The sequence below is a fragment of the Lutra lutra genome, chromosome 16 (assembly GCF_902655055.1).
Source record: "Lutra lutra chromosome 16, mLutLut1.2, whole genome shotgun sequence".
NCBI lineage: Eukaryota > Metazoa > Chordata > Mammalia > Carnivora > Mustelidae > Lutra > Lutra lutra.
The window spans coordinates 15,329,685-15,355,435 of record NC_062293.1 but is presented as its reverse complement, the minus strand read 5'-3'; the positions used below and the strand labels follow the sequence as shown (position 1 = coordinate 15,355,435).

Below are 25,751 nucleotides of genomic sequence, written 5' to 3'. Positions count from 1 at the left end.
TTTGGCTGAAAATCTGCTGCATTGACATCACCTTGTATTTCATGGCTGGAAGACATACACTGTTTATCCTATTTTGTGCTCTGTTCGTCATTGAATGATGGATTTCATACTACAGGCATACTTCAGAGATCTTGCAGATTAGGTTTCAAACCACTGCAGTTTTAAAGTAAATATCACAATAAAACAAGTCAAATGGATTTTTACCTATAAAAGTTATCTTTACACTATATCGTAGTTTATTAAGTATATAAAAGTATTGTCTAAAAAAAAAGTGCATGCGTTAATTTTAAAATACTTTATTACTTAGGGGCCTCTGGGTGGCTCAGTTAGTTAAGCATCTGCCTTCAGCTCAGGTCATAATCCCAGGGTCCTGGGATCGAGCCCCACGTTGGACTCTGTGCTCGAAAGGGAGTCTGCTTCTCCCTCTCCCTCTGCGCCTTCTCCTGCTCATGCTCTCACTCTCTCTCAAATAATTTTTTTTTAAAAATCTCTAAAATATTTTATTACTTAAAAAATGGCAACTTCATCTGAGCTTTCAGTGAGTCATAATCACTGATCACAGATCACCATAACAAATATAATAATGATGAAAAAGTTTGAAATAGTGCACACATTCCCAAAATGGAACACAGAGACAAAGAATAAGCAAATGCTCTTGGAAAATGGCACTAGTAGATTTGCTCAATGCAGGGTTGCGACAGACCTTCAAATTGTTTAAAAAAAAAAAAAAAAGGAATTATCTGCATGTGAAACAAGAAAACAAGGTATTCCTGAAAGTAGAAAATAACATCTGTTGACAGATTGCAACTGTATATTGTTGAGAACCCTTCTCAAAGGATTGAGTTCTCTTAGTACTTGATGGTGTGTATCTGCTCTGGTAGGTAAAGATGTAGTAAGATCTTTGACAGATGCATTCTAGTGAGCTTGATATTTAGACACAGATAGCACTTATATCCAGAAAACAACAAAAAGCTTTGCTATTGCCCTGAGCTTCAGCCTCAGCGTTCAGTAAAACCAAAGATTTTCAAAGCATGCCTAAATCTTCAGAGAGCTCTCTGCCTGAATAATGCATTCCTAACAAAACGAATTTTATATTCTTGCAGATAGTGTCTCAATTTACTGTTTACATTACTACTTGAAGATGCAGTTTTTCCATTGATAAAGGTGCTGTGATAGGAGTGTTTTAGTTTCTTAAAGTTGTTCTTTCAAGAGCTTTTTGTTCAGCAGTCAAAAGGGTTAGAACATGCCATTCCGCTGAGTACTTTAATCCATAAGAGACTGGGTGTTTACTAAGAAATATTTTGCCTTCTAAATTAGCATACTAATCTTCCCTCAGAAACCAACATGTTATCTTAATTACTATTTACAGATGAACTCTTTGTCTCCTGAGATGACTTAAAACATATTAACAAGAAAGGAAAGCAAACTTGGATTGACTTCCGTTGTGTTTCTGTAGACCTGCTTGGCAAGCCTTTGTAATTTGTGCTTGTTATACCCAAACATTGTACTTCATCGTAGAAACAGTATCATATTGTTTTCCTGGCATAATTTTAGAAAACATGTCACATCATGGTTTCTGTTTTATTTAAAGAGACATACAAATTTCAGTCATATTTTGGTCTTACATATTTTTCTTCTGGCTGTGGTTGAAATAAGACAACTTTACCCCGGAAAAACAATAATGTGATTGAAACCTTTTGTGGTATCTAAGATAAATCTTTCTACACTAGAGATAGATCGTTCTATACTTTAAAATATTACTCAAACAAGTCCTATGAAATAGTGAAATAGTTTTTCTATCACAATTATCACAAGTGATGGGCTTTAAATGACCCTGGATCTTCAGAGAAGGTAGTTAATGGTCAGATATACTGTAGAGTATCCGCTGGCTACTGAATTTACTTGACTGATTCCCAGCATGGAGATTATCTGAAATAATCTCTTTTGAGGATATGTCTAAACAGGTAGGTAGCAAACACTTTTTGGGCACTTCATACAGACATTCTTGCTTTATTCTGTTTAGAGTGGTGGTTCTCGAACTTTTTGGTATCAGCACCCTTTTATACACTTAAAAAAATTACTGAGGACCTTAAAAGCTTGTGTTTATGTGAGTTATATTTATTGATATTTGCCATATTAGAAGTTAAAACTGAGAAAGTGTTAAAGTATCTGTTCATTTTTCAAAAAACAATAGTAGACCCATTATTTGTTAATATCACATAAGCTCTGGAAAATTCTACCATACATTTGTGAGAGAATGAACATGGAAAAAGACAAGTAACCTCTGAGTATTAAATAATTATGATTTTGTGGACCCCCTGAAAGTGTCTTAAAAACTCCCTGGGCGGGGGGACGCCTGGGTGGCTCAGTTGGTTAAGCCACTGCCTTCAGCTCAGGTCATGATCCCAGCGTCCTGGGATCGAGTCCCACATTGGGCTCCTTCCTCAGCCAGAGCCTGCTTCTCCATCTGCCTCTGCCTGCCACTCTGTCTGCCTGTGCTCACTCTGACAAATAAATAAATAAAATCTTTAAAAAAACAAACAAACAAACAAAAAAAACTCCCTAGGGCCTCCAGATCACACTTTAAGAACCATTGGTTTAGCATTTGGAGATAAGTGCCTTTACATCTTTAAGGACCATAAAGTCTATTTACAGAAATATGAAAAAAGTATAGTTTTAGAATTGTTTAAAAGTCATTCATAGAGGCACCTGGGTGGCTCAGTGGATTAAAGCCCCTGCCTTGGGCTCAGGTCATGATCCCAGAATCCTGGGATCAAGCCCCGCATTGCATCGGGCTCTCTGTTCAGCAGGGAGCCTGCCTCCCCCTCTCTCTCTGCTTGCCTCTCTGTCTACTTGTGATCTCTGTCTGTCAAATAAATAAATAAAATCTTTAAAAAAAAAAGAGTCATTCATAAACATTGTTTAAGAGTACAAGGATAGAGCCGTACTTCTCTCTCTGTGACTTACTTATTTTATGACTGGAAGTTTGTACCCTACCCACCTCCCCTATGGCAGCCACCAGTTTGTTCTCTGTATTTTAGAGTCCATTTTGTTCATTTGTTTTTTAGATTCTGTATATAAGTGAAATCATGTGGTATCTGTCTTTGTCTCCCTAAGGTTTTCACATCTTTTCATATTTCCACGCTAGCAGGGCTTCTTGTAGCTGATAGGCTCTACTCTTCTTCAAGATCTGTGTAGAAGTACTTTTTGAATATTTGTCTTGAGTTCACTTAGATTAGATACCTTCATTCTGGAATTCTAAGCTATCTGTATAATTCTTTAATCATTTTATCGCTAGCATTTATTATGCTAACTTTGTGTTAAAAGAGCCAGCCTTTGTGTTCTTTAGTTGTGTTATTTAAATACAGTGACTGAAAACCTTACAGATAAGAGTTGTGCAGAATGGCTCTTTCATTGAGTGCTGATCCTTCTGCCTGAAATCCAACACTTAAAACAGTTGCCAGAGTACCTGTGCAATAAATGTTTATTTGAATTAATTTAAAAAAAAAGACCGCAGGCATAGTTCACTAAATAGTTGCCTTAATAGTAACTACAGTTGTTTGATCATAATGGTAGTGTTTTAACCACTGAAGCAGAAGTTGCTGGGTAATATCTGAGCTAGAATTTGGATCTTAAGTAGGGTAGTAACACTGACATTTGCAAGGGAAAAAAAAGAGCACAGATAAAATACAGAATAAAGAAAAGCATAGAAAGATTTTTTTTTTTTAAATCTACATTTGCTTCATTAGTAAAAAGTCTCTCTCTCTTTTTTTTAAAACTTCTCAAGGCAGCTGTTTTGAACAACTGTTCTACCAAAATTGATGTTTCCAGAGACCCAGCCAACAATGGGGAAAAGGTCACATAAGTGCACTGTCCAGGACCCCATTGCAGCAAGTTAGTAGATTCCTAGCTGTCAGCTATCCAAGAGCCTGAGCTCTCATGGTAAAACAGTTACAGAAGACTGTGTACTAGGAGTGCAGAGTAGATTGCTGGCTAGCCAACCATGAATGCCTTTTCTAATCTCAAAGCCTAAAGTCTTTGATAGATATTAATTTATTAAAGTTTTTAATTTAAGTTTTAAACATTATTTTGGAGTCCATTTTTAAAAGTTTAATCACCATTGTGTTAATGTGAAGTTAGGCTAGGAATAACCTACCTGAAAACTCTCATTCTTTCTGACCATCTTAATGGACTCTCTTCTTCCACAAAGAAAGACAGAAACCAAGTTTGCTGTCTAGGCAAAGGAAGGCAGAGGTTGTTGGTTTTTTATGGATAAATGTAATAAATCTTATGATGGAAAACGTAGAGGGAATAAGGGGGAATTAAAATACACAAAACAAATTATAGCATACTGATTTCCCAGAGTAGCTACTTGGGGTAAATAACAATAAATTATTAATGATAATATTCTAACACTGTTCTGATTGAAGAGATTACAAACCTAATTAAAATTTATTTCCCAATATATGTTGGTTTCCCTAGGACTTTTACTAAATCCCATTACTCAGTGACCATTCACAGGCATTGGCTTTAGTTCACAGCTACCTTAGTAGATACTGGGGGGAGGGCATATGTGCAAATGATAATCTGACTCACTGGCAGAATTTATATGAAATTGACCCTGCCATGGTTAATGTCACTTTGTCAAAGCGAAATGTTGAATTTTCATCAAATAAAATCAATGCATCACAATATTTGTGAGTCCCTTTTCCAAAACAATGAATTCATTATGAAGATGACTAAGATGCATGTCATGAAGCTAATACTCTTGCATTAGCCCACTGAGTCACACACCCCTGAGGTTCTTAGTCATCTTGATCATGACCTGGCTGGCTCTTACAGTTACAGGAGAATATTTCCATCATTGTCTTCTGTCTCACTGTTCACTGCTCTATTTTTACAAGATTAGGTTTCTTTTAAAATTCAGAAGTAAGATTGCATGTACATACTGCCTATAGATAAATAGATGGTAATATATTATAGATATATATGTATACATATAATCTGTATAGATAAATAGATAAATAGATTGTAATCTTTAATTGTATGAAGTTGATCCTTGCACCCCAGTCAGCTCTTTTGGAACGTACCTTAAAATCTGAAAATGCAGTATTCAAACTGAATGTCTTTGAATGTCTGCTAGAAACTAGTTTATGCTTTTTGTAGTAGTCTGGATATGATTTTTTAAAGCAGATCATTACTTGTTAAAGGAGCTCAGACTGATCTGGTTTTTATGTAACCCAGCCTTGTTTACTAAATTTTATCTTAAAGTTTAAGAATCCAAACAGTAGCTAATATACAACAGAGTTTCCCTGCATGACCCACAAGGGAGAAATAACCTTTGAGAAAGAGAAGAGACTATAAAACACATCTATAAAACACAGGGTCTTATAATAGGCACATATTGACCCCTTGCATTAAATAACACACTGCTTAAAGAAAGCCCATGGAGTAATATGAAAGAGATTCTAATCATGATATCTAATTCTGCAAGATAAATCACTGAAAATACTTTTAAATGCCTTAAGTGCAATAAAGGAAAAATAAGTAACCATTAGGACATTTTGATGTTTTGATCTAAATGAGATTTAAAGAATCAGCTTCCCAGTTAATCTATCATTATTTTCTCCAAAAGCGACTAAATCTTATTAAGTAATCATATTGCCAGTAAATTTACTTAGGTAACCGTTTGCAAAACATTTTTTGGTTCTGTAAAATGATTTAACCTTTCCACTCTTGTATATAGAAATTCTTTTATGTTGGGGTGCCTGGGTGGCTCAGTTGGCTAAGTGTCTGCTTTCGGCTCAGGTCATGATCACAGGTCATGATCTCAGGGTCCTAGGATTGAGCCCCATGTCTGGCTCCCTGCTCAGAGCCTGCTTGTCCCTCTGACTCCACCCTTCCCCCTGCTCACACTGCCTCTCTTGCTCACTCACTCCCTCTCTCTCTCAAATGAAATTTTTTTTTTAAGTTTTTTAATGGAATTACTCCGCAAGTATGATAAAATATAAAAATGGAAAATTTCCTTTGTAAAACTATAGCTGTTTCATCACTGAAAATTCACTTAAAAATGTTTAATCTTACGGGTGCCTGGATTGAATGTCTCATCTTAGGGGCTCCGTCATTTGAGTGTCTGACTCTTCATTTTGGCTCAGATCTTGATCCGAGAGGTGTGAGTTCAAACCCCACATTGGGGCTAATGGAGCCTACATTAAAAAAAAAAAAGAAAGAAAGAAAAAAACTTTAATCTTAAATTTCAAGTAATTAACCAGTTTTGATGCTCCAGTAAAAATATGTCTCATATCTCATATTCAAGGCCAACAATTTAGTAGCATAAAACTGTTGACATGGTTATATAATTATTTTATCAAACATTTCACATTTTAGAAGCTTTACTGTTTTTATATTTTCCCTACATTTTGAGATATTTAACATGAGGAAACATAAAAATTGACAACATTTGAGAGAGTTTGGCTTTCCTTATTTCCCTTACTATTTTCCAAAGGGAAAATCCCTTCCTGAAAATTCCACTCAGCTATGACTCCAAATTTTTCTCAACAAATGTTTTCCTATAAGACCAATGTCAGAAAGCTGAAATTTAATATACAGTTATTTGAGGACTCAAAGCATAATTTTTCAGAGTAAAATAAGCCTCTTCCCTTTGTTACCCTCACATTAATAGAATACAATAGACTTTTTAAAACATTAAAACAAATGTTGAGCATGGGACGCTTTTAGACAGATATAAAAATGATAGCTTGCTTTTATTGGAGTTCTTATTCTTTGTAGTCACAGTGCTAAGAGCTTTAAATGTGTTCTTTTTTAATCCTCACAACTCTTTGAACTAAGCAGTGGTAATTAGGAAACTGGGATTTGGAGAGGTTAAATAACTTGCTTAAGGTTACATGTCTAGTCATTGGCAGTGCCAGGATTCACTTCGTATCTGGCCAACTCCAGAGCCTGTGCTCTTAACCACCATATTATACAATGTTATAGACAGTATAATATAAAAAGCAGTGAGGATTGTAATAATGTACCAATACAGTGGCTAATTATAGATACTCGGGACTCTGGGGCTTTAGGTATGGGAAAGAGAGCTGCATATCAACACTAACTGCCGATGACTTCCCTTTTGGCAACTCTGATCAAACAGGGCACTGCTGTGATTATTTAGCCCGAACTAGCTCCTACTTCCCTATTTCTATTAATAGTGCCCCAATTTTTCTGTCACCTCAGTTTTAACTCTTGAAGTCAGCTTTTGAATCACTGTCTTCTTTATCTCCCACATCCAGTCACTTAGGACACCCTGAGGATTCTACTCTCCCAGTTTCTCCCATGTTCTCCCTTGTCAATACTGCTAATTAGTTTGTCTCCCTCCTCTGGTCTTTCCAAGTTTGAATCAAGCTAATGCCTGGCTTGCCAGATTAGTCCTTCTAAAATGCAGCTCAGATAATGTCATTTCTCTGTCTTATAGTTATCATTACATTATCATCCTTTTCTGGTCCAGAAATCAGAAAAATAAAAAAGTGGTTTTGGAGAAGACAGGTTATGGTTTGTTAATACCTTTAAAAATTTACTTTGTTGATACTTAAGCTAAATAATATTCCTTAAAATGGATACTGCTGGATGGACCATGAAACAGAACCTGTGGTGGACAGGAACTAAAGGAGCAGATATACTAGATAATGTTTGAGAAACCTGCCTAGGCCATGCTTAATGAATTTTATTCATTCATTCAAAAACAAAGTCTTAAATCACTTCCATGCTAGTTGAGTAAGCCCCTTTTCCACATGGAGTCACTGAGAGCAACTCAGTTGTTTTTATCTTTTTTATTTTTCTTCTAAGATTTTATTTATGTATTTTAAAGAGAGAGTGCAAGCGGGGGGAGGAGCAGAGGGAGAGGGACAAGCTTGACTCCACACTGAGCAAGAAGCTTGACATGGGACTCTATACCACTACCCCTGAGATCATGACCTGAGCCAAAACCAAGAGTGAGACGCTAAACTGACTGAGCCACCCAGGTGCCCCAACTCAGTTGTTTTTAACTGAGTTACTGAATCATAACATGGAAGACAAGTATAATAATTAAGAAAGAAGAAATAGATGAATAAACATGTATTAAATTAAAGATAAGGGGGGAGAAGTTAAATTGTAATATGAAACATATCTAGAACTCATAAATAAAGGAATTACAATGGAAAGAAATTACTTTTGCATTTATATTTTAAAGTACTTAAAAAGAGAGTAAAAAAGTAGCCTGTGGACTAAGAGAAAGTACTTGCAAACCATATACTTGATAAGGGGTTAATAACCAAAATACATAAGGAAGTCCTATAACTCAATAGCAAAAAAACTTAATAACCCAATTTTAAAAACAGGCAAAGTGCCTGGGTGGCTCAGTCAGTTAAGCATTTGATTCTTGATCTCAGCTCAGATCTTGATCTCAGGATCATGAATTCAAGCCCTGCATTGAGCTCCATGCCCAACATAGAACCTACTTAAAAATAAGATAAAATAAATAAAAATGGGCAAAGGACTTGAGTAAACATTTCTCCAAAGCAAACAGAGATGGCCAACAGGTATTTGAAAAGATGCTCAACATCACTAATCATCAGGGAAATGCAAATGAAAACCACAATGACCTGACAGCTGTAAGAATGACCATTAGAAGACACACACATACACAAAGAAAATAACAAGGACATAGAAAAATTGAAATCCTTGTGCACTGTTGTTAGGAATGCAAAATGGTGCAGCCACTGTGGAAAACAGCATGGTGGTTCCTCAAAAAATTAAAAATAAAACTACCATATGATCCAGCAATCCCACTTCTGGGGTATATATCCAAAAGAATTGAAATTGAGATCTCAAAGAGATATTCCCCCACCTTTTTTTCATTGCAGCATTATTCAAAGTGGTGAAGAGGTGGAAGGAACCTAAATATCCATTGATGGATGAATGGATAAAGAAAATGTGCCATGTACATACAATAGAATGTTATTCAGCCTTAAAAAAAGAAGGAAATTCTGTTATATGATAAAAGATGGATTAACTTTGATGATAATTGTGCTAAATTAAATAAACCACTCATAGAAGGACAAATACCACAGGATTTCACTCACAGAAGGTATCTGAAGTAGTCACACTCCTCAAAGCACAGAGTAGAATGGTGTATGCTAGGCCCTGGAGGGAAGGGAAAATGAGTTGCTGTTCAATGGGTGAAGTTTCAGTCCTACAAGATGAAAAAGTTCTAGATATCTGTACAACATTGTGCTTATCTGATGATCTTGTATGCTGATTTGCTGTAGAATATTTTCTTTGGTGAAGAAGCATCTGTACATATGTTTTGTTCAGTTTTTATTGGGTTGTTTCTTGTTACTGAGTTCTGAGAGTTTGTCATATAGTTTGGTTACAAGTTCTTTATCAGATATATGCTTTGCAAATATTTTTTCCCATATTATGGCTTGTATTTTCATTCCCTTAACAGTATCTTTTGAAGAACCAAAGTTTTTAGAAATCCAATTTATGAATTTTTGCCTTGTTGGATCATTCCTTTGGTGTTCTGTCAAAGATTTTTTTGACTAACCGAAGGTCACAAATATCTTCTATATATTTTTCTAGAAGTTTTACAGTTTCAGATTTTACATTTAGGTCTATGATCGATTTTAATTTTTATGTATGGTACATGATATGTATGAAAGTAGTTTTTTGGGGTTTTGTTGGGGGGTTTTTTTGGATACACTTATCCAGTTGTTCCAACACCATTTGTTGTAACGTCAACAAAAATCTTACATATTAACCTATGTAGTTCTCATTTCTGGTGTTCTTCATTTCTTTGTGTTAATCCATATTTCTACATTTTTCTTCTGCCTACAGTTCTTTTTTTTTTTTTTTTACATTTTTTTTTGTATTGTGGATCTGCTGGTGATTAATTTTTTCAGTTCTTAAATGTCTAAAAAAGTCTTTATTTCACCATTACTTTTGAAAGATAAATTTAAATTTTCACTGGGTTTATAATTTTAGGCTGACAGGTTTTTTCTTTCCGTTAATATAAAGATGTAGGTCCACTGTCTTTTCAGTTCCATTGTTTCTGACAAGAAATCTGCTGTCATCTTTATATTTGTTCCTCTGTACTTCATATCTTTTTTTATCTGTGGCTGCTTTTAAGATTTTCTATTTATCTCTGGTTTTGAATAGTTTGATTATGATGTGCCTTGGTTTGGTTTTCTTCATATTTTTTGTACTTGGGGTTCATTGAGCTCCTTGGATCTTTGAATTTATAGTTTCCGTCAAATTTGAGAAATTTTATAGCTATTATTTTTTTAAGATTTTTTATTTATTTGTTTGACAAAGAGAGAAGGAACACAAACAGGGGGAGCAGCAGGCAGAGGGAGAGGGAGAAGCAGGCTCCCCACAGAGCAGAGCAGGGAGCCTGACATGGGGCTCTGTCCCAGGACCCTGGGATCATGACCTGAGCTGAGGTCATATGTGAGGTTTTCTATCCTGGCTACTGGTAATAGGCACTATTCAGGCCCTCCTCCATCTAATCATCTTGGATAGGTCATCTCCTGGTCTTGGGCAGCTTTTTTACATACATGTGCCAATCAGTACTCTACTTTCCACAGATCTTAAGATTTATTTCTGTTCAGTGTTCATCTTCTCAGGATCTCTGTCCTTTGAACAGTTGCTGCCTTAGTCTCCCTGAATTCTCAGTTCCATTTCCTCAACTCAGGGAGTCTGCCAGAATCTGACTGGGTTTTCCCTCCTACATTATGGCCTGAAAATTCTCTGAAGGCAGTAAGTGGGCATAGGATATGCCTGTTGTTTTCCATCTCTCAGGGATCCTTATTTTTCATTGCTTATTTCTAATGTCTTGAAAACCATTGTTTTATATACTTAGTCTAGAGGTCTGTTTGTTTGTTTGGGGAATCTCTTAGATAGGAGGGTAAATAGAGTCCTTGTTACTCCATCTTGGACAAAAGTAGAAATTCATGTCATATTTTTTAAAAGAAAATTATACGTGAAGTGGACCAGAGCATAAACCCATCTCTCATTAGAAAATGACTGGCTTAAGGGCACCTTGGGTGCTCAGTCAGTTAAGTGTCTAACTCTTGATTTCAGCTCAGCTCATGATCTCAGGGTCATGAGATCAAGCCCCGTGTGGGGTTCCACACTGAGTATGGAACCCGCTTAAGATTCTCTCTCTCTCCATCTGCCCCTCTCCTCTTGCTTGTTCTCTCTCTCTCTCTCTTTCTCTCAAAAAAAAAAAAAAATAGAATTAGACTTGGGTTCTCTGTGAACTAAACTACATATTGTACATAAAATGATGAAAAATTAAATATGGTCATTTGTTGCACAAGAATAAATCTCACATGTAGGATTAGCAAGACCTCAGTTACTAAATGGATTCGTGTGGATCCAGCCTTTTCAGTAACTTTTCTAAAAGAAAATAAGAACTGTCTTTAGAAATATTTATCCTGTCCTCTGTGGACACTAGCTCTAAGACACCATTTTCTCCCTTCCCCTATTTTCCTGTAGCAATAGTATTCTTTGATTGTTGGTACTTAGGTGGCATCTAGGCCTTGCTTGTGATATGCACAGAGCTTGGAAAATAACATTTTTTCTCTCTATCTTGTTACTTAATGGCCCACTTGTTTCTGACAGTTGCCTTTATAACAGGAATGTATCCCTGAAAGGCGCCAAACAAATGAATTCATTTCTTTTTATTATTACAGTAAGAGCAATGATTTTTCAAAGACCTGAATTTGCATCCTTTAACTATCTTCCTTGAGCTCTCCTGCTCTACCAAAGTGAAGTGTATGGTACTATATTTTCCTGTAGCTGGGGAAGAAAAATCCATATTAACTCTTTGCATTCATGAATTCATTTATTAAATGTTATTGAATATACTTACCCTATGACAAGAACTGTGGTAGTTAGTTAGTTAATTAAGTTAATAACTTAATAGGTTAGATGACTGTGGTAGGGCGATTTGATGACATGTGAGGGTAGAGGGTAGAGGTTGACATGATCATGGTAGATAGATGGATAGATAGATTGATTTGGTAGCTATATACAAAAGGAACAAGAACCTATTTAAGTACATAGTAAAAGCAAGAGATGTTGAGAACCTAAACTATATGGCTGCCATTCATTGAGGATTAAGGGTCTGGGCTAAGAACTTTAATATACATTTTCTCAGCATAAGGCAATAGATACTCCTAGTACCCCAATTTACAGATGACAAAATTGAGACTTAGAGTGATCAGTAGCTCCCCCAAGGTTATACCACTAGTAGCAGTGGAGTAGGAAAGAAAAAGGAATTATATCTGAGAGATAGTCCTCACGAATAATTTTTTTAAAGATTTACTCATTTATTTTAGAGAGAGAGCATGAGAAGGGGGAGGGACAGAGGGAGAGGGAGAGAATCTCAGGCAGACTCCCTGCTGAGCGTGGAATCTGACGTGGGGCTCCATCTCACAACTCTGAGATCATGACCGGAGCTGAAACCAAGAGTCAGACACTCAACCAGTTGAGCCACTCAGGCACCCCTTTTCTCAAGAATTATTAATAGGACTTGTGACAAATTAGATACAAATATTAAGGAAAAGGAAATCCTGATGAGTGTCAGTTTCTGTCTGGAAAGACCAGGCAGATTGATGATAATTTCATTAACTGAGATAATAAATAGAAGAGAAAGAATAGATTAAGGTGAGTGAGTCAGTAACTTTACTTTTAAACAAGTTTGAGGTTTTTATTAGAAATCCAAGCAGATGACTCTTGAGTTGTTGGAGATGCTGTTAGGAGTTTGATAATGAGGAATAGAAATACAAACCATCACCACTTAGATAGTTGTGAATGCTGTTAGTCTATTCCTTTGAGATTATCCAGGGAGATCATGAAGAAGAAAAAGATGAAATATAGAACCAAGTATTGGCAGTATCTTAGGGATGGGCAGAAGAGGAGGAATCATTAAAGACACATCAGGAGGAGGGGATAAAAAAAGAACTAGAAGAAAGTGTTACCATGTGAAGCCCAAAAAGGGAATGTATTTCCAAAAGTGGGGGTTAGTTAAAAGAATTAAATAGTGAGGAGTGGTTAAGAAGCATAAAGACTGGGGGGAAAAAAAGAAGCATAAAGACTGGAAAAAGAAATCATCACACTTAACAATTAGAAAGTTTGTAGTGACTCTAAGCAAATAGTTTGAGCAGATATGCTGTTGAATAATACAGGAGGAGGCCAGGCTAGAGTGCATGATTGCTGCAGAAGTGAAGAGAGCAAGCAGGGCTCTTTCAAAATGTTGGGTAGGGAAAAGAAGGGAGATAAGTCAGAAGCCTCAGAGGGACGAGAGCTTGAAGAGACTCATTATGTTCTCAATATCCTTTTTGCTAAGTTTTGTTTTAAATAAGTGTATGTGGGAGGGGGGTGATTACAGTTACTCTGGATGTCTTTTTGGCTTGATGATGTCGCTAGTGCAACACGTAACCACCAGACACTGTCCTAGGCCCATCACATCTTTTAACTCATCTAATCCTCAGGTGTCTTTGTTATCCCTATTTTTAAACTGAGGAAGACGAGATATTCTGAACCTAAGTAATTATCCTGAGGCCACTCCACCAGTAAGTAACAGAGACAGGATACAAACTAAGGGATCCTGGCTCTGAGTCCATAGTTTTCCTACTCTGCTATGTTTCCTTATTGACCCCGAAAGTGATTCCACTTTATTTAACAGGTTTTTTTTTTCTTTTTTTAAACAGAAGTTTTCTGGAATGAACACTTCTCAGACTGTTATCTTTAGATTGTCTTTTAAGACCTGCTTCAAATTGCTTTACATTCTTCAGAAACTCATTTCCTGGTATAGAAATAGCTGCCTACTGTAGTCCTCTCCAGAGCAGCAGGAATAAACAACAGACCCTAAAGAGATTTGATCCTGTAAACAGGAGAGTGAACCTTCTAGAAACTCAATAGACAAATCAACTCCTGCCCTGGATTAAACAATTGTTAAGAAAAAAAATAAGTGTGTTTTTTGACAGAGGTTTGGTGCTGATGTGGTATCAGGTTGTGTCTGCAGCACATGTGTTTTTTCTCTGCTTTGGCATGCATGTCATGAGTCCTGAGAATGAGCCTGAAATTACCTTTTGTTCTGAGGAATAGAGATACTTCCAGGCTAGACTTTACAGTCATTGTAGAAGAATGTGAGGAAACACATCTCTGCTCCTGTTTGCACCAGACCTTGGCTGTATTACACACACCCTTTCTTCTGCCAGTCCTGTGACTGACTGCTTTCAAGATGATTCATGATTGTTTTCCATGAGTAAATACGCTTTGGTCTAAATCCACTTAGAGCTCCTTTGCCTCCACTTCCCCTTCCCCTTTTCCCCTTACTGCAGCTGTTCATATTTGCATTTGGGCAGGCTGATCTCTTAGCCTTAATGCACGTTAGTGTTGTTGTTTTTTAATGTTTATGCTTTGCCTTAGTTAAAGAAAGGTCTGTTTTCTCCGTAAGCCTAGGTATATTGATGGTCTCACAGAGGCTGTTTCCTAGAGAGAACTCATTCGTCTGCTCCAAGCCTCATTTACATTGAGGAGATGCCCACACCTATCTGAGTCTGGAGTGGTTATTAAATCCTTTTTAAAACTACTTTCCTTAAGCTTATCTTATTTGTGTGCCCTATTGAAATGTGATTCTTTTCCATGGTGGGGTTTTTTTTTTCCCTTTAACATTTTATTAGGAAAATTTTCAGATATGCCAGAAAGGAAAGAATCTTATAGTTAACACTTACATACCCACCACTTTGATTATATCATGAACATTTGCTGTTTTATTTTATCACCTGTCTATCCGTCTGTCCATCTGTTTACTCACCCATCATTTTTTAATGAATTTTGAAGTAAATTACAGGTATCTCTATGCTTTTAAAAAAAGGAAGATTTATTTATTTATTTAAGAGAGAGGGAGGGAAAGAGCTTGCCCTCAAGTCAGGGTGGAGGCAGAGGGAGAGAATCTTTAAGCAGACTCCCCTCTGAGCGCGGAGCCTGATGTGAGGCTCAATCTCATAACCCACGAGATCAAGACCTGAGCCGGAAGCCAAGAGTCCCATGCTTAACCAACTGAGCCATGCAGACACCCCAGTATACTTTATCAGAAAGCTTTGAGACAGGTGGGATTGTCTTTGCTGAGCTGAGACTGCCAACTCTTGAGTGCCAGGGGTAAGAAAGCCACATCTGCTACTAAATGGTATGGATTAACTCATCGTTTTTCCCTTAGCTCAGCTGTAGTTGCAGTGGTGATTTCTCATGGATTATTTCAGTGTTTCTGCCTTAGAAAATCTCTCGGAAGCCAGCTGATATCCCAAACAAACATTTATTTAGGAATATGAACTCCACAGAGAACATCCATTACCTCCATGTCCCACAATGCAGGCCAAAGTGCTTTCTTATTCATATGCCCTAAATATATTGTTGGTACATAGGAAGCAGGGCTTTCTTTTATCATACTGAGCTGACAAAAGCCTTAGGTTCTGAAGTACAGAAATTGTTTCTAGGCTGTTCTTGGAGTCTACAGTTGTTTTACCATATGGTACTGGGCTAATTTTGTCTGTTCTTCCCTTGAGCTTTTGTGAATTGATTACATTTTTAGAAAATTTTTTAAATAACTTTTTAAAATGTCAAAGCTTTCTCAGTAGAATAAAATATGATGGGAGATTACGTCAACATGAGAACAAGTTCAGAAATTTTTCTCAAAAACTTAAGCATTTAAATTGAGTCTATACTTAATTCCATATTATAAATTAGCATTGGTCATATTCACGAAAGCCCCTTTGATACAAAATATAAAGTAACCTTGGACCTGAAGAAATAAGTCAGTTAGTGTAGAAATCATATGAGAGTTTCTGTAGCTCTTACCTCTGTGGAAAGGTCATTTCTGGCCAAGCATGCAGTTCCTAAAGGGAAGCACAAGAGAAGTGAAGGAGGAAGACCATGTAGCCCATCAGCTAAGCCTAATCAGTCCTGGTCATCAGTGGGATCATTCATGTCACTTTCACATTTGAAAGTCACATCCTGTAGAACAGTTGCAACATAATATAGTGGGGGGAAAAAAACCTGGATTTTTGAGTGGGAATTAGGTTTTGTTTCTAGTTCTGAAACCGGCTGTGTAACTTTAGGTCTCACTAGGCCTCATTAGACTCATCACAAGCCAACTGATCTATTTTCTCCTTCCTCCTGAGGAGTCCTAGCACTGCTCATCCCAATCTCATTGTGTCTGTCTGGGTACCCACCAACCAAACTCAGGTACCGAGGAAGCCCCAAGTGGATAGCAGTCACCTACTATCAAGTGACATGGAAAATGGTAGAGTAAGGAGCTCCAAGAATCAGTCTCACCACTGAAGCAGCCATTAGGCAAGTCTGACAGAATCAACCTTTTCAGAATTCTGGAATTGCTAAGTGAAAAATTTAAAAAGGAGATTATAAAACACTATGATCCCATTTTGGGTTTTTAGATTAAGTATTTATGGTACAGAAAAAAATTCAGAGTATATGTGAGTAGTGTTTCTCTCTAGCTACTGGGAGTACAATTATTATCTTGTTTATCTGCTTTTCCTAAGTTTTCTATAGTGAATATGTATTACTTCTCTAAAAAATAGCAAAAAGGAAAATAGAACAGTTTGGCAGTTTCTCAAAAAGTTAAACATAGAGTTTCCAGATGACTCAGCAATACCACTCCTAGATATATACCCAAGATAACTGAAAACATATGTACACAAAAACTTGTACATGAATGTTTATACCAGCATAATTCATAATAGCCAAAAAGTGGGAACAAATCAGATGTTTATCAGATAAATTGATAAAATGTGATATATCCATATAATGGAATACTACTCAACTATAAAAAGAATGAAGTACTGATACATGCTTCAATATGAATGAACCTCAAAAACATGCTAAATGAGCCAGACACAAAAGACCACATATTACACAATAGCATCTATCATGTATGTCCAGAATAGGTAAATCTGTAAAGATGGGAAGTCTGGTTATCAGGGTCTAGGAGAAGGGGAACTGGGGAGTAACAGCTAATGGGTGTAGAGTTTTCTTTGGGGGATGATAAAAATGTTCAGGAATTAAATAGTGATGGTTGCACAACTTCTTGAATATATAGTTGAGCTTCAACCAACACAGATTTGAACTGTGCTGGTTGACTCATATGTGGATTTTACAGACTGTACCATACAGGTATTTTCTCTTATGATTTTCTTACTAACATTTTCTTTTCTCTAGCTTACTGTATTGTAAGAATATAGTGTATAGCATGTATGACTTACAAAATATGCATTAGTTGACTACCACTAAGGGTTTCAGTCAGATAGGCTATTAGTAAAGTTTTGGGGGAGTTAGGTGTTACACATGGATTTTCAACTCCATGAGGCATCACCTCCTCTATCCCCCACGTAGTTCAGGGGTCAGCTGTACTGAAAACCCCTGAACTATATACTTTAAAAGGGTGAATTTAATGATCTATAAAGTATAGCTCAATAAAGTAATGTTTAAGAAAGGTAAAATAGAGTATGAGCTACAAGCCAGTAGCATTAAAAAGAATATATATAGCAAGTTATAGTCAAATTGTTCACTGAATTCTGTAATTATGATTATGGATTTTTTAAATTTTTATTTTAAGTCCAGTTAACATATAGTGTTATATTATCCTGTTGTTATAGATTTTATTATTTTATGTTTTTAGTTATGGATTTTAGAAAAGTAAGTTTTGTTAAAGAAATGAGAATCAGGACATTATAAGCAATTATATAGCTGAATCTCCATAGCCTTTTTTTTTTTCCTTTTTAGTGAAAATTTGGAACATTTTAAAATTGTTAGAGGAAATTATTTTCTTCTCACTTTAGAGTTTGGCTTTATATTTTTAATTATTTGCACTATTTTGGGAGTTGTTAGCATTTTTTTAATGCTCAGTTATTCTAATAGCTTTCAGAGAGTTTTTAATGAGTATGTACATGTATGCTTGCTTATGAGTAGATTTTCTCAAGCTGCCATCTCTAGATCCCATTTAATGATATATAGGTGGCTTAAGTATGTTCTAGAATAACATAAGCAATAAAAATAGATTCATTTCCCTCTTTCTCCTGTCCTCATTCCCTTCCGTTGGGCTTTATCCTCCAAAATATAAAAATGGGCTTAGAATATAATACCTTATTCTTCATTAATTATTTCAGTAAGCATTTATTGAGTACCTGCTTTTTGTCAAAGCACTGTGCTATGGTGTTAAAGGTACGAACATAAAATACCTGGTTCCTGGAGCACCTGGCTGGCTAAGTCGGTAGAGCATGTGACTCTTGATCTCGGGGTTATGAGTTCAAGCCCCACACTGGGCATAGAGCTTACTGAAAACGACAGCAGCAACAACAATCTGGTTCCAGACAGATAAAATGATACATCTTAGAGCTACTCTCTGAACAGTTAGGAAGGCATTTAACCCAGGTAAGAGAGGTCATAGACAAGACTTCTTTCCACCATCAATAAAATTAAAAGGTTGATCTTTGAAACCAAGTCACATCTATTATGCATTATTAGAAAGCTACTGAAAGTAGAGCCTATGCTTGGCTCTTAGCACATCCCACAACTGCAGAAGCACAGAAATGAGAAAAGCAGTACCAGGTCCCCATGGTGTATATAAGCCAAAACTCTTTTTTTTTTTTTTTTTTAATTTTTTTTTATTTATTTGACAGACAGATCACAAGTAGGCAGAGAGGCAGGCAGAGAGAGACAGGAGGAGGCAGGCTCCCTGCAGAGCAGAGAGCCCGATGCGGGACTCGATCCCAAGACCCTGAGATCATGACCTGAGCCGAAGGCAGAGGCTTTAACCACTGAGCCACCCAGGCGCCCCTAAGCCAAAACTCTTTGTTGGTTTGTTTTTTGTTTTGTTTTGTTTTGTTTTGTTTTGTTTTAATTGGCATGAATACAAGCAGTAGAGGAGCAAAGACCTGAGGTCAAAGTTTCATTTCTGCTTCCTTGACTGCTTAACATGTTGAAGACTTTTTAAACTAGCAGAGCTTTTAGAGGTAAAAAGCTGATGCTGTAAGACATCTGGATGCTCTGCCATAGCCTGGACTCTCCCCCAGGAGCTCCCACCCCTATCTCCCCACAATCCAACAGCTAAAAGGTTATCGCCAGGCAGAGAAGGAAGCCTGAACCCTGCTTCTGTACTACTTCGGCGTCCATTCTGAGTGCTGGTGCTGGGCCCTCCCCACTATTTAATAATTTTGAATATCACCCTGTCTTTCTGACTGTTCGGTAAATCATTGGCATTTTAATTGTGTTTGTTTTGTGCCAACTAGAGTATCAAATGACCCTAGTTCACCTGCTCTTGCTCATCTGCATAGAAGCGAAGTTGAGTTGTATTATTTGCTGAATAACCCAGGATGCCATTGTACTGGAACTGATAGTCTCCTAAATCATGCGGCTCTGCTTCTGTATTTCTTTCAATGATGACAGTTTGGCCTAAGTTGTGTGTTCTCTTATTGTTCCTTCCAGTTCACTTTGCACCTTATAGGCCTCCAGATATCTCCCTGAAGCCTCTGCTCTTTGAAGTGCCCAGCATCACTACAGAGTCAGTGTTTGTTGGCCGGGATTGGGTTTTCCACGAAATAGATGCTCAACTTCAGAGTTCAAATGCCAGCGTCAACCAAGGAGTAGTGATTGTGGGAAACATTGGGTTCGGCAAAACTGCCATCATCTCCAGACTGGTGGCCCTCAGCTGCCATGGAACACGGATGAGACAGATTGCCTCAGACAGCCCACATGCCTCCCCCAAACGTACGTATTCCTTTTTAAAGAACTCCCTGCTTCGTTGCTGAAAGTTTTTCTGACGTATTAAGCCTTACACCCTTTCATTTTCTGATCTGCGAAACCTGACTTGCTCAAGAGGACCATTAATTCAGAGTTGAGAGAAAGAATGTAATACTCGGTTTATATTTAACCCACATATCTAGCAGTCACCTAAGTGTGACTGAGAAAACCTTTCTCTGGGAATAAATTTATGACTCTTCCCTTCTGGCATTCTGGCTGGCCTGTCCTTTGGACACCGACTCCAGCCTTGCCGGTAGGAGCCGCTCGCACCCATCACCGTCAGCTGCTGCTCTGCCGGGGCCCAGGTCTTTTCATTCCGAGCGGGCACAGTCTGTCTGCAGCCTCCGTTTCCTTGCTCTTGATGTCGGTACTGCGCTGCTTGGGCTTGAACTTCATTGTGTCCTTGAAGGATTTCTCCTGCTTCCTTGTGAAAAGACGCCGAGATCTCATATATATTTGCACTTCTTTCATCACAGAGAGGGCACAGCTCAACGATCACCACCAGCATCTTGTTTATTTTTAAAATACTCATGTGGTCCTTAGTACCAGGCACTCTCTAAGATCTTAACCAATATTAATTCACCCAATCCTCTTATCAACTCAGTAGGGTAGTTCTGTTATCTTCATGTCACAGAGCAGTGATCTGAGGCTCAAAGAGGTTAAGTAGACCTCAAACGTTTCAAAGCCAATAAATGGTAAAACAAGAATTTGAGCCTAAGCAGTCTGTGTCAGAGCCCAGTGTCTTATCTGCCTCTCCTTATTGGAGGAACTCATCTGCAGAAAGGAAATAAATAGATGTTCTTCCTATATAACCTGTATGTATAACCAGCCTACCTGGTTTCTATTAGTTATAGGAGAATAAAACCAGAAACTATTGCTCTGCTATTCCAAATCAATAATCTAGCTCACCACAAATTTTCAGACAGCAGCCAGTAGAAATGGTTTGAGATCATAGTAGTTACAGAGTCTAGCGCATGCTGGAAACTTAATACGAACTCACTTCACATCCTCCAGACATTCTGGTTTCCTAATGAAATTAATTAGCAGCCCCTTTCGTTCAGTAGGCAGATGACCTCTGGCTAACTTAATGGATATCTCACATGGAGAAGAACTAGTGTCTACAGAGAAAACTCATTGAATTGAGAGTCCCTGTTTACCAGGGTATGATAAAAATTGGTATGGAAGTATTCCTTCTCACAAGCAGTAGCATGCTTAATTTCTCTAGGAAGCTTTTCTTAGGTAGATTGGCATTGTGTCATGGGAGCCAAGAACCCAGAGTTTGAGCCCCAACACTCAAGTGACTACACATACTTTGTAACTTGAGAATTCTAATTGAGTTTTTTAAACCTGTTTTCTCATCTGTAAAATGAGGAAGTGATCTTTAAGATTTGTTCCTGTGTTAAAATTCTGTGATTCTAAAAACATATCTTCTTGAAAAGTAGTTGAAATTAACTTTCCAACCTATTTCAGTATTTTCCTTTGAATACTTAAATATCACACCAGACTACATCTTATCTGAGTAATCCAAGAGGTTAACTCTTTGAGTGTGTTAGGAAGAAAACCAGATAGCTAATAGTCTCTCTGACTCCTCTGTGTGTGAGTGTGGCAGATAACAGAATGGTAGGATCCTGCAGGACAGAATAAATCCCAAGGGCAAAAGAGCTGCTTTCTGAGAAAGGTACCTGGGAGAACAAGGGTTAACAGAACATAGCCCATGTGCTCCCCAAAGCAGAGGTTCTTTAGAGGTGGTTCATTAAGTTATTCTCTGACATCCATTGCCTTTTATCTCCAGAGATACTCTAAAAATAGCAGGACGCTGCCATTCTTGAGATAGATGTCCATATGTTGTGACTGTAGATTTGCCCTGATAGTTAACTTTCAAAACTTGAAGATGGTGTCAGAGGAGATAGAATATGTGTTATGTATTTATCAGAATCACACAGAACCAGCAATTGCCTTGTACGAAATAACTTCTGTTGTAATCTGCCCAAGTCCAAACTACATCCTACCTCTGCCGCCTTCCCAGAGCCACTAGCCCTTAAGAAGGGTCAAGAATCAGTGACTGATAAAGTGTGCGAGCTGTTTTTTCACATTAATCTGTTATTACGTAAGCTGGCGCTGGGAGCTTTACTGGCAACAGCAGAATTTCTTTCATTAATGAATAAGAATGATGTCTGTATGGAGAGATGGCTTAATTTTTCCACAGAGTTTAATTTACATCAAGCTTGAATAGGTTTATTTGAATTCCCGATGGCTTTCCTAACCCCCCATCAGTGATACCAATGATAGAGTTGTAGAAATAACGAAAACACGGTAGAAAATCGTTGGAGCTCCCAGCTCCCATCTCTGCATCATCTGCCTTCTTCCTTCCGCCCCTGCCTCCTCCACGCTGCTCAGCATCGCTGTGAAAGATGGGAGCCGCTCAGCCTGCAGCCCTGCGCTGCCTGGCTCCGTCCTTCCCCCACAGACACTCAGCCCCCAGCCCGCCCCCTCCTTGTCATTTTCCTGGGAAGGTACAGAAAAACTGTCAAGGCAGGCACTAGCCTGTCATCCTGCTTTCCACCCACACCCCTTCCCAAACCTGACTCCCCCGTCAGTCTCCACCACCACCGTCATCACCCACCCCCCTCCCCAGCACAGACACACAAAGCACAAAAACATTTTGTAAAAATAGAGCCGTTGTGTAATTTAGGTTCTATTACGTTAACTACAAGTATAGTCAGTACAGTAGTTAGGGAAGCTCTGTCTAATACAGGACTATCTTTTCCCGTCACTAAAAGTCTCAGTATAGGTATTGTTTGGATTTGCCATTTGCCAACAGCTGCCAGGCCCCCAGCGAGCTGTTAAGTAAGTGACCCCTACCCTCCCTGGTCTGTTCACTTCGGAAGCAGTGACTGTTTTGCCCGTTTCCTGTGCACATTGACTGCCTACCTCTGAACTTAATCTCCTGTTCTCTGAGTACCAGGCAGAGAGTAAAGCCACTCCTGACGAAAAGGAAGGCATCTCCCAAAAGCAGTAGCTAGAAGACAGGGTATTCAGGCCACAGGGTAATTGCCCACAAAATCAGATACCGGATAAAGGGGAATGGGGTGGGGAGAAGGAGTGAACAACAGAAATGATACAGTGACAGTCACAGAGCGTTACCTCAGTTCACACATTTTCAGTCTTTTTCCACTGCTGCCTCCCACTCCTGTCCTCCTACAGTTATTCTGAACTCGGCTCCAGTGACCAGAGATTTTACTCTCCCAACTGGGTGGAAGAGGTCTTAATTCACTCCTGCTGGTGGGGAGTTAAATGAGGACTACATTCCCCTATTCCTCCTCCTTTTCCATGGCTAGTAACCATCACCAGTCTCCTGATTTGGGTACCCATTTTTATATTGTGATCTGTATCCATATAAATATACAGTCTATAATTTCTAGTAGGAGATAAGACATTTTCTAAATAACATGAACAAGTGAGATTTTTTAAAAACAGCTTTATTAAGCCATAATTCACTTACCACACAATTCACCCATTTAAATTGTTCAACTCCGTGCTTTTTGGTATATTCACAGAGTTGTACAGCAATCAGCATCATCTAATATCAGAACATTCTTGTCTCCCCCTAAAAGAAACACCCATTAGTGGTCAATCTCCATTCTCCCCCTAACTCCCTGCCTTCACCCCTATATAACCACCAGTTTACTTTTTGTCTATGTGGATTTCTCTACTCTGTGAATTTCATGTAGAGAGAATCATACAGTAGATGGCCTTTTGTAACTAACTGGCTTCTTCGAGTGAGCGTAATATTCCATTGTATAGATATTCCATATTCCATATTTTAACCGTTCGTCAGTTGGTGGACATTTGGGTTGTTTTCACTTTTGTGCTGTTATGAATCTTGCTTCTTTCAACACTTGTGTACAAGTTTTTCTACTGTGGTCCAAGACTTCCACAGTACCTGGACCTAAGTTTTTATTTCTCTTGGAGTAGAATTGCTGGATCATAGAACAAACGGAATTTAACCAGTCTTCCTTTAACTCAGGGTTTTATGAATATCTCATGCAAACATCTCATCTTTTTAATCCAGATGTGGATGCCAACAGAGAGCTGCCACTCACACAGCCACCTTCAGCCCACTCATCCATCCCCAGTGGAAGCTGCCCAGGAACCCCAGAGATGCGCAGGCGGCAGGAGGAGGCTATGCGGAGACTAGCCTCGCAGGTACAATAGGGTTTTCAGGGTGCGGGCGTGCCAGTTCCATTTTGACCTCAAGGGGCAAAGGTAGGGGGACCCTTGGGAAAGTGGACAGAAATGTGTACAGCTGTACCATGAGACCATGGAGAAGAGTTTCTCTTTCTATGCTGTTCCTAGAAAAATATGTTGTCATAGAATGAAAGCCTTATTGTTTGAAAGGCCCTCAGAAATAACCAGAGTCCCATAATGAATAGATAAGGAAGTTGAGACTCAAAGAAGTTATATGATTTACCCAAATCACAGTATAAGCACTCAGTAGTTTATTTTCATTCCTATTTCAAAACTCTTCCTGCTATACTATGCCGTTCATAATATTTTTTTATATGTTTGGGTTTTAAACTTCTATTTTTTATCTAAGTAATGTCTGCTTGATTTTCAAAAATCAGTTAATGCTCAAAGACTTACAATAAAAACCAGCAATTCTTTTCCCCTCTTCACCCCAAAGGTAGCCACTTTCAACCCCTGAGGCTATTCTTCTGATCTTTACCTCCTCTGTTTCTAAATAATATTCTTATACTGCTATAATTTTTTTTCATCAGTTTTATGCGTTATCTCTTGCTGCTTCTTACGGATGATGAGAATTTTAGATCTTTAACTTTCCTCCTCCCTCCATCATCTCTGTACCATTACATCATGATTTTTGTCTGAATCCACCTTATAGTATTTTCAGTATTAGTACTGTGCACATATATTTCATTGTGGAACCAAGGGTAACATTTCCTTCTTGAGCAATTTTGCTTTTCCTAGGGTTATGAAATGCCTCTTTTAAAATTTTGCTTATTCTTGGCAGGGGACACCTGGCTGGCTCAGTTGGTAGAGCATGGGACCATGTGACTCTTGATCTCAGGGGTGTGACTTCAAGCCCCATGTTGGGTGTGTAGCTTATTTTTAAAAAATTTAAAAAATAGGGGCGCCTGGGTGGCTCAGTGGGTTAAAGCCTCTGCCTTCGGCTCGGGTCATGATCTCAGGGTCCTGGGATCGAGCCCCGCATCAGGCTCTCTGCTCAGCCGGGAGCCTGCTTCCCTCTCTCTCTCTGCCTGCCTCTCTGCCTACTTGTGATCTCTCTTTCTCTGTCAAATAAATAAAATCTTTAAAAAAAAAAATTTTTTTTTTAAATAAAGTAAAATTTGCTTTCTTTTTCAAATCTATAGCTATAATCCATAATCCTTAATAGCTTTGTAAAATGCCTCTCAGTACAATTTTCCACATCAGTTACATTTCCCCTGAGAGCTTAGAACCTTCCATCAAACTCAGCCTGGACCTAGGATGCTCTTGAGGCTTACCACCTAGCTCTTTCCCTGGAAATTCCCATTACTTTTCTTCTGTGTTTGATCCCATGTCATCATCTTCTTTCTTGATTTTATTTCTCATTTTGGTGGAGCACATCCGCCAGTAGCCACTGCACTATGAAATAGTGCACGGGAGGTAAGTTTTTAAAATTTAATGTTTCTAAAAGCATCATTATTCCATTCTCATACATTACTATTTATTTGACGTAATGTAATTCTAGGTTAAAAATTATTTCCCCTCAGAATTTTGAAGGCATTGCTCCATTGACCTGAGCTTCTAATAATTTTGTTATTTTTTTTAAACAGTAGCCTTTTTCTTTTTTAAAGATTTATTTATTTATTTATTTATTTATTTATTTG

The 25,751-nt window shown here is 37.9% G+C and overlaps 1 protein-coding gene across 9 annotated transcripts in view; it reads left to right on the top strand.

Moving 5' to 3' along the window:
* The window catches only part of TANC2 (tetratricopeptide repeat, ankyrin repeat and coiled-coil containing 2), a 375,400-nt gene that overhangs the window by 261,667 nt on the left and 87,982 nt on the right, over window positions 1-25,751 (top strand). For all 9 annotated transcript variants that reach the window (XM_047706886.1, XM_047706885.1, XM_047706884.1 and 6 more), the window contains 2 exons: window positions 19,549-19,830; window positions 23,936-24,069. In XM_047706886.1, the coding sequence (XP_047562842.1) occupies window positions 19,549-19,830; window positions 23,936-24,069 (416 nt within the window). The remainder of the gene's footprint in view (window positions 1-19,548; window positions 19,831-23,935; window positions 24,070-25,751) is intronic.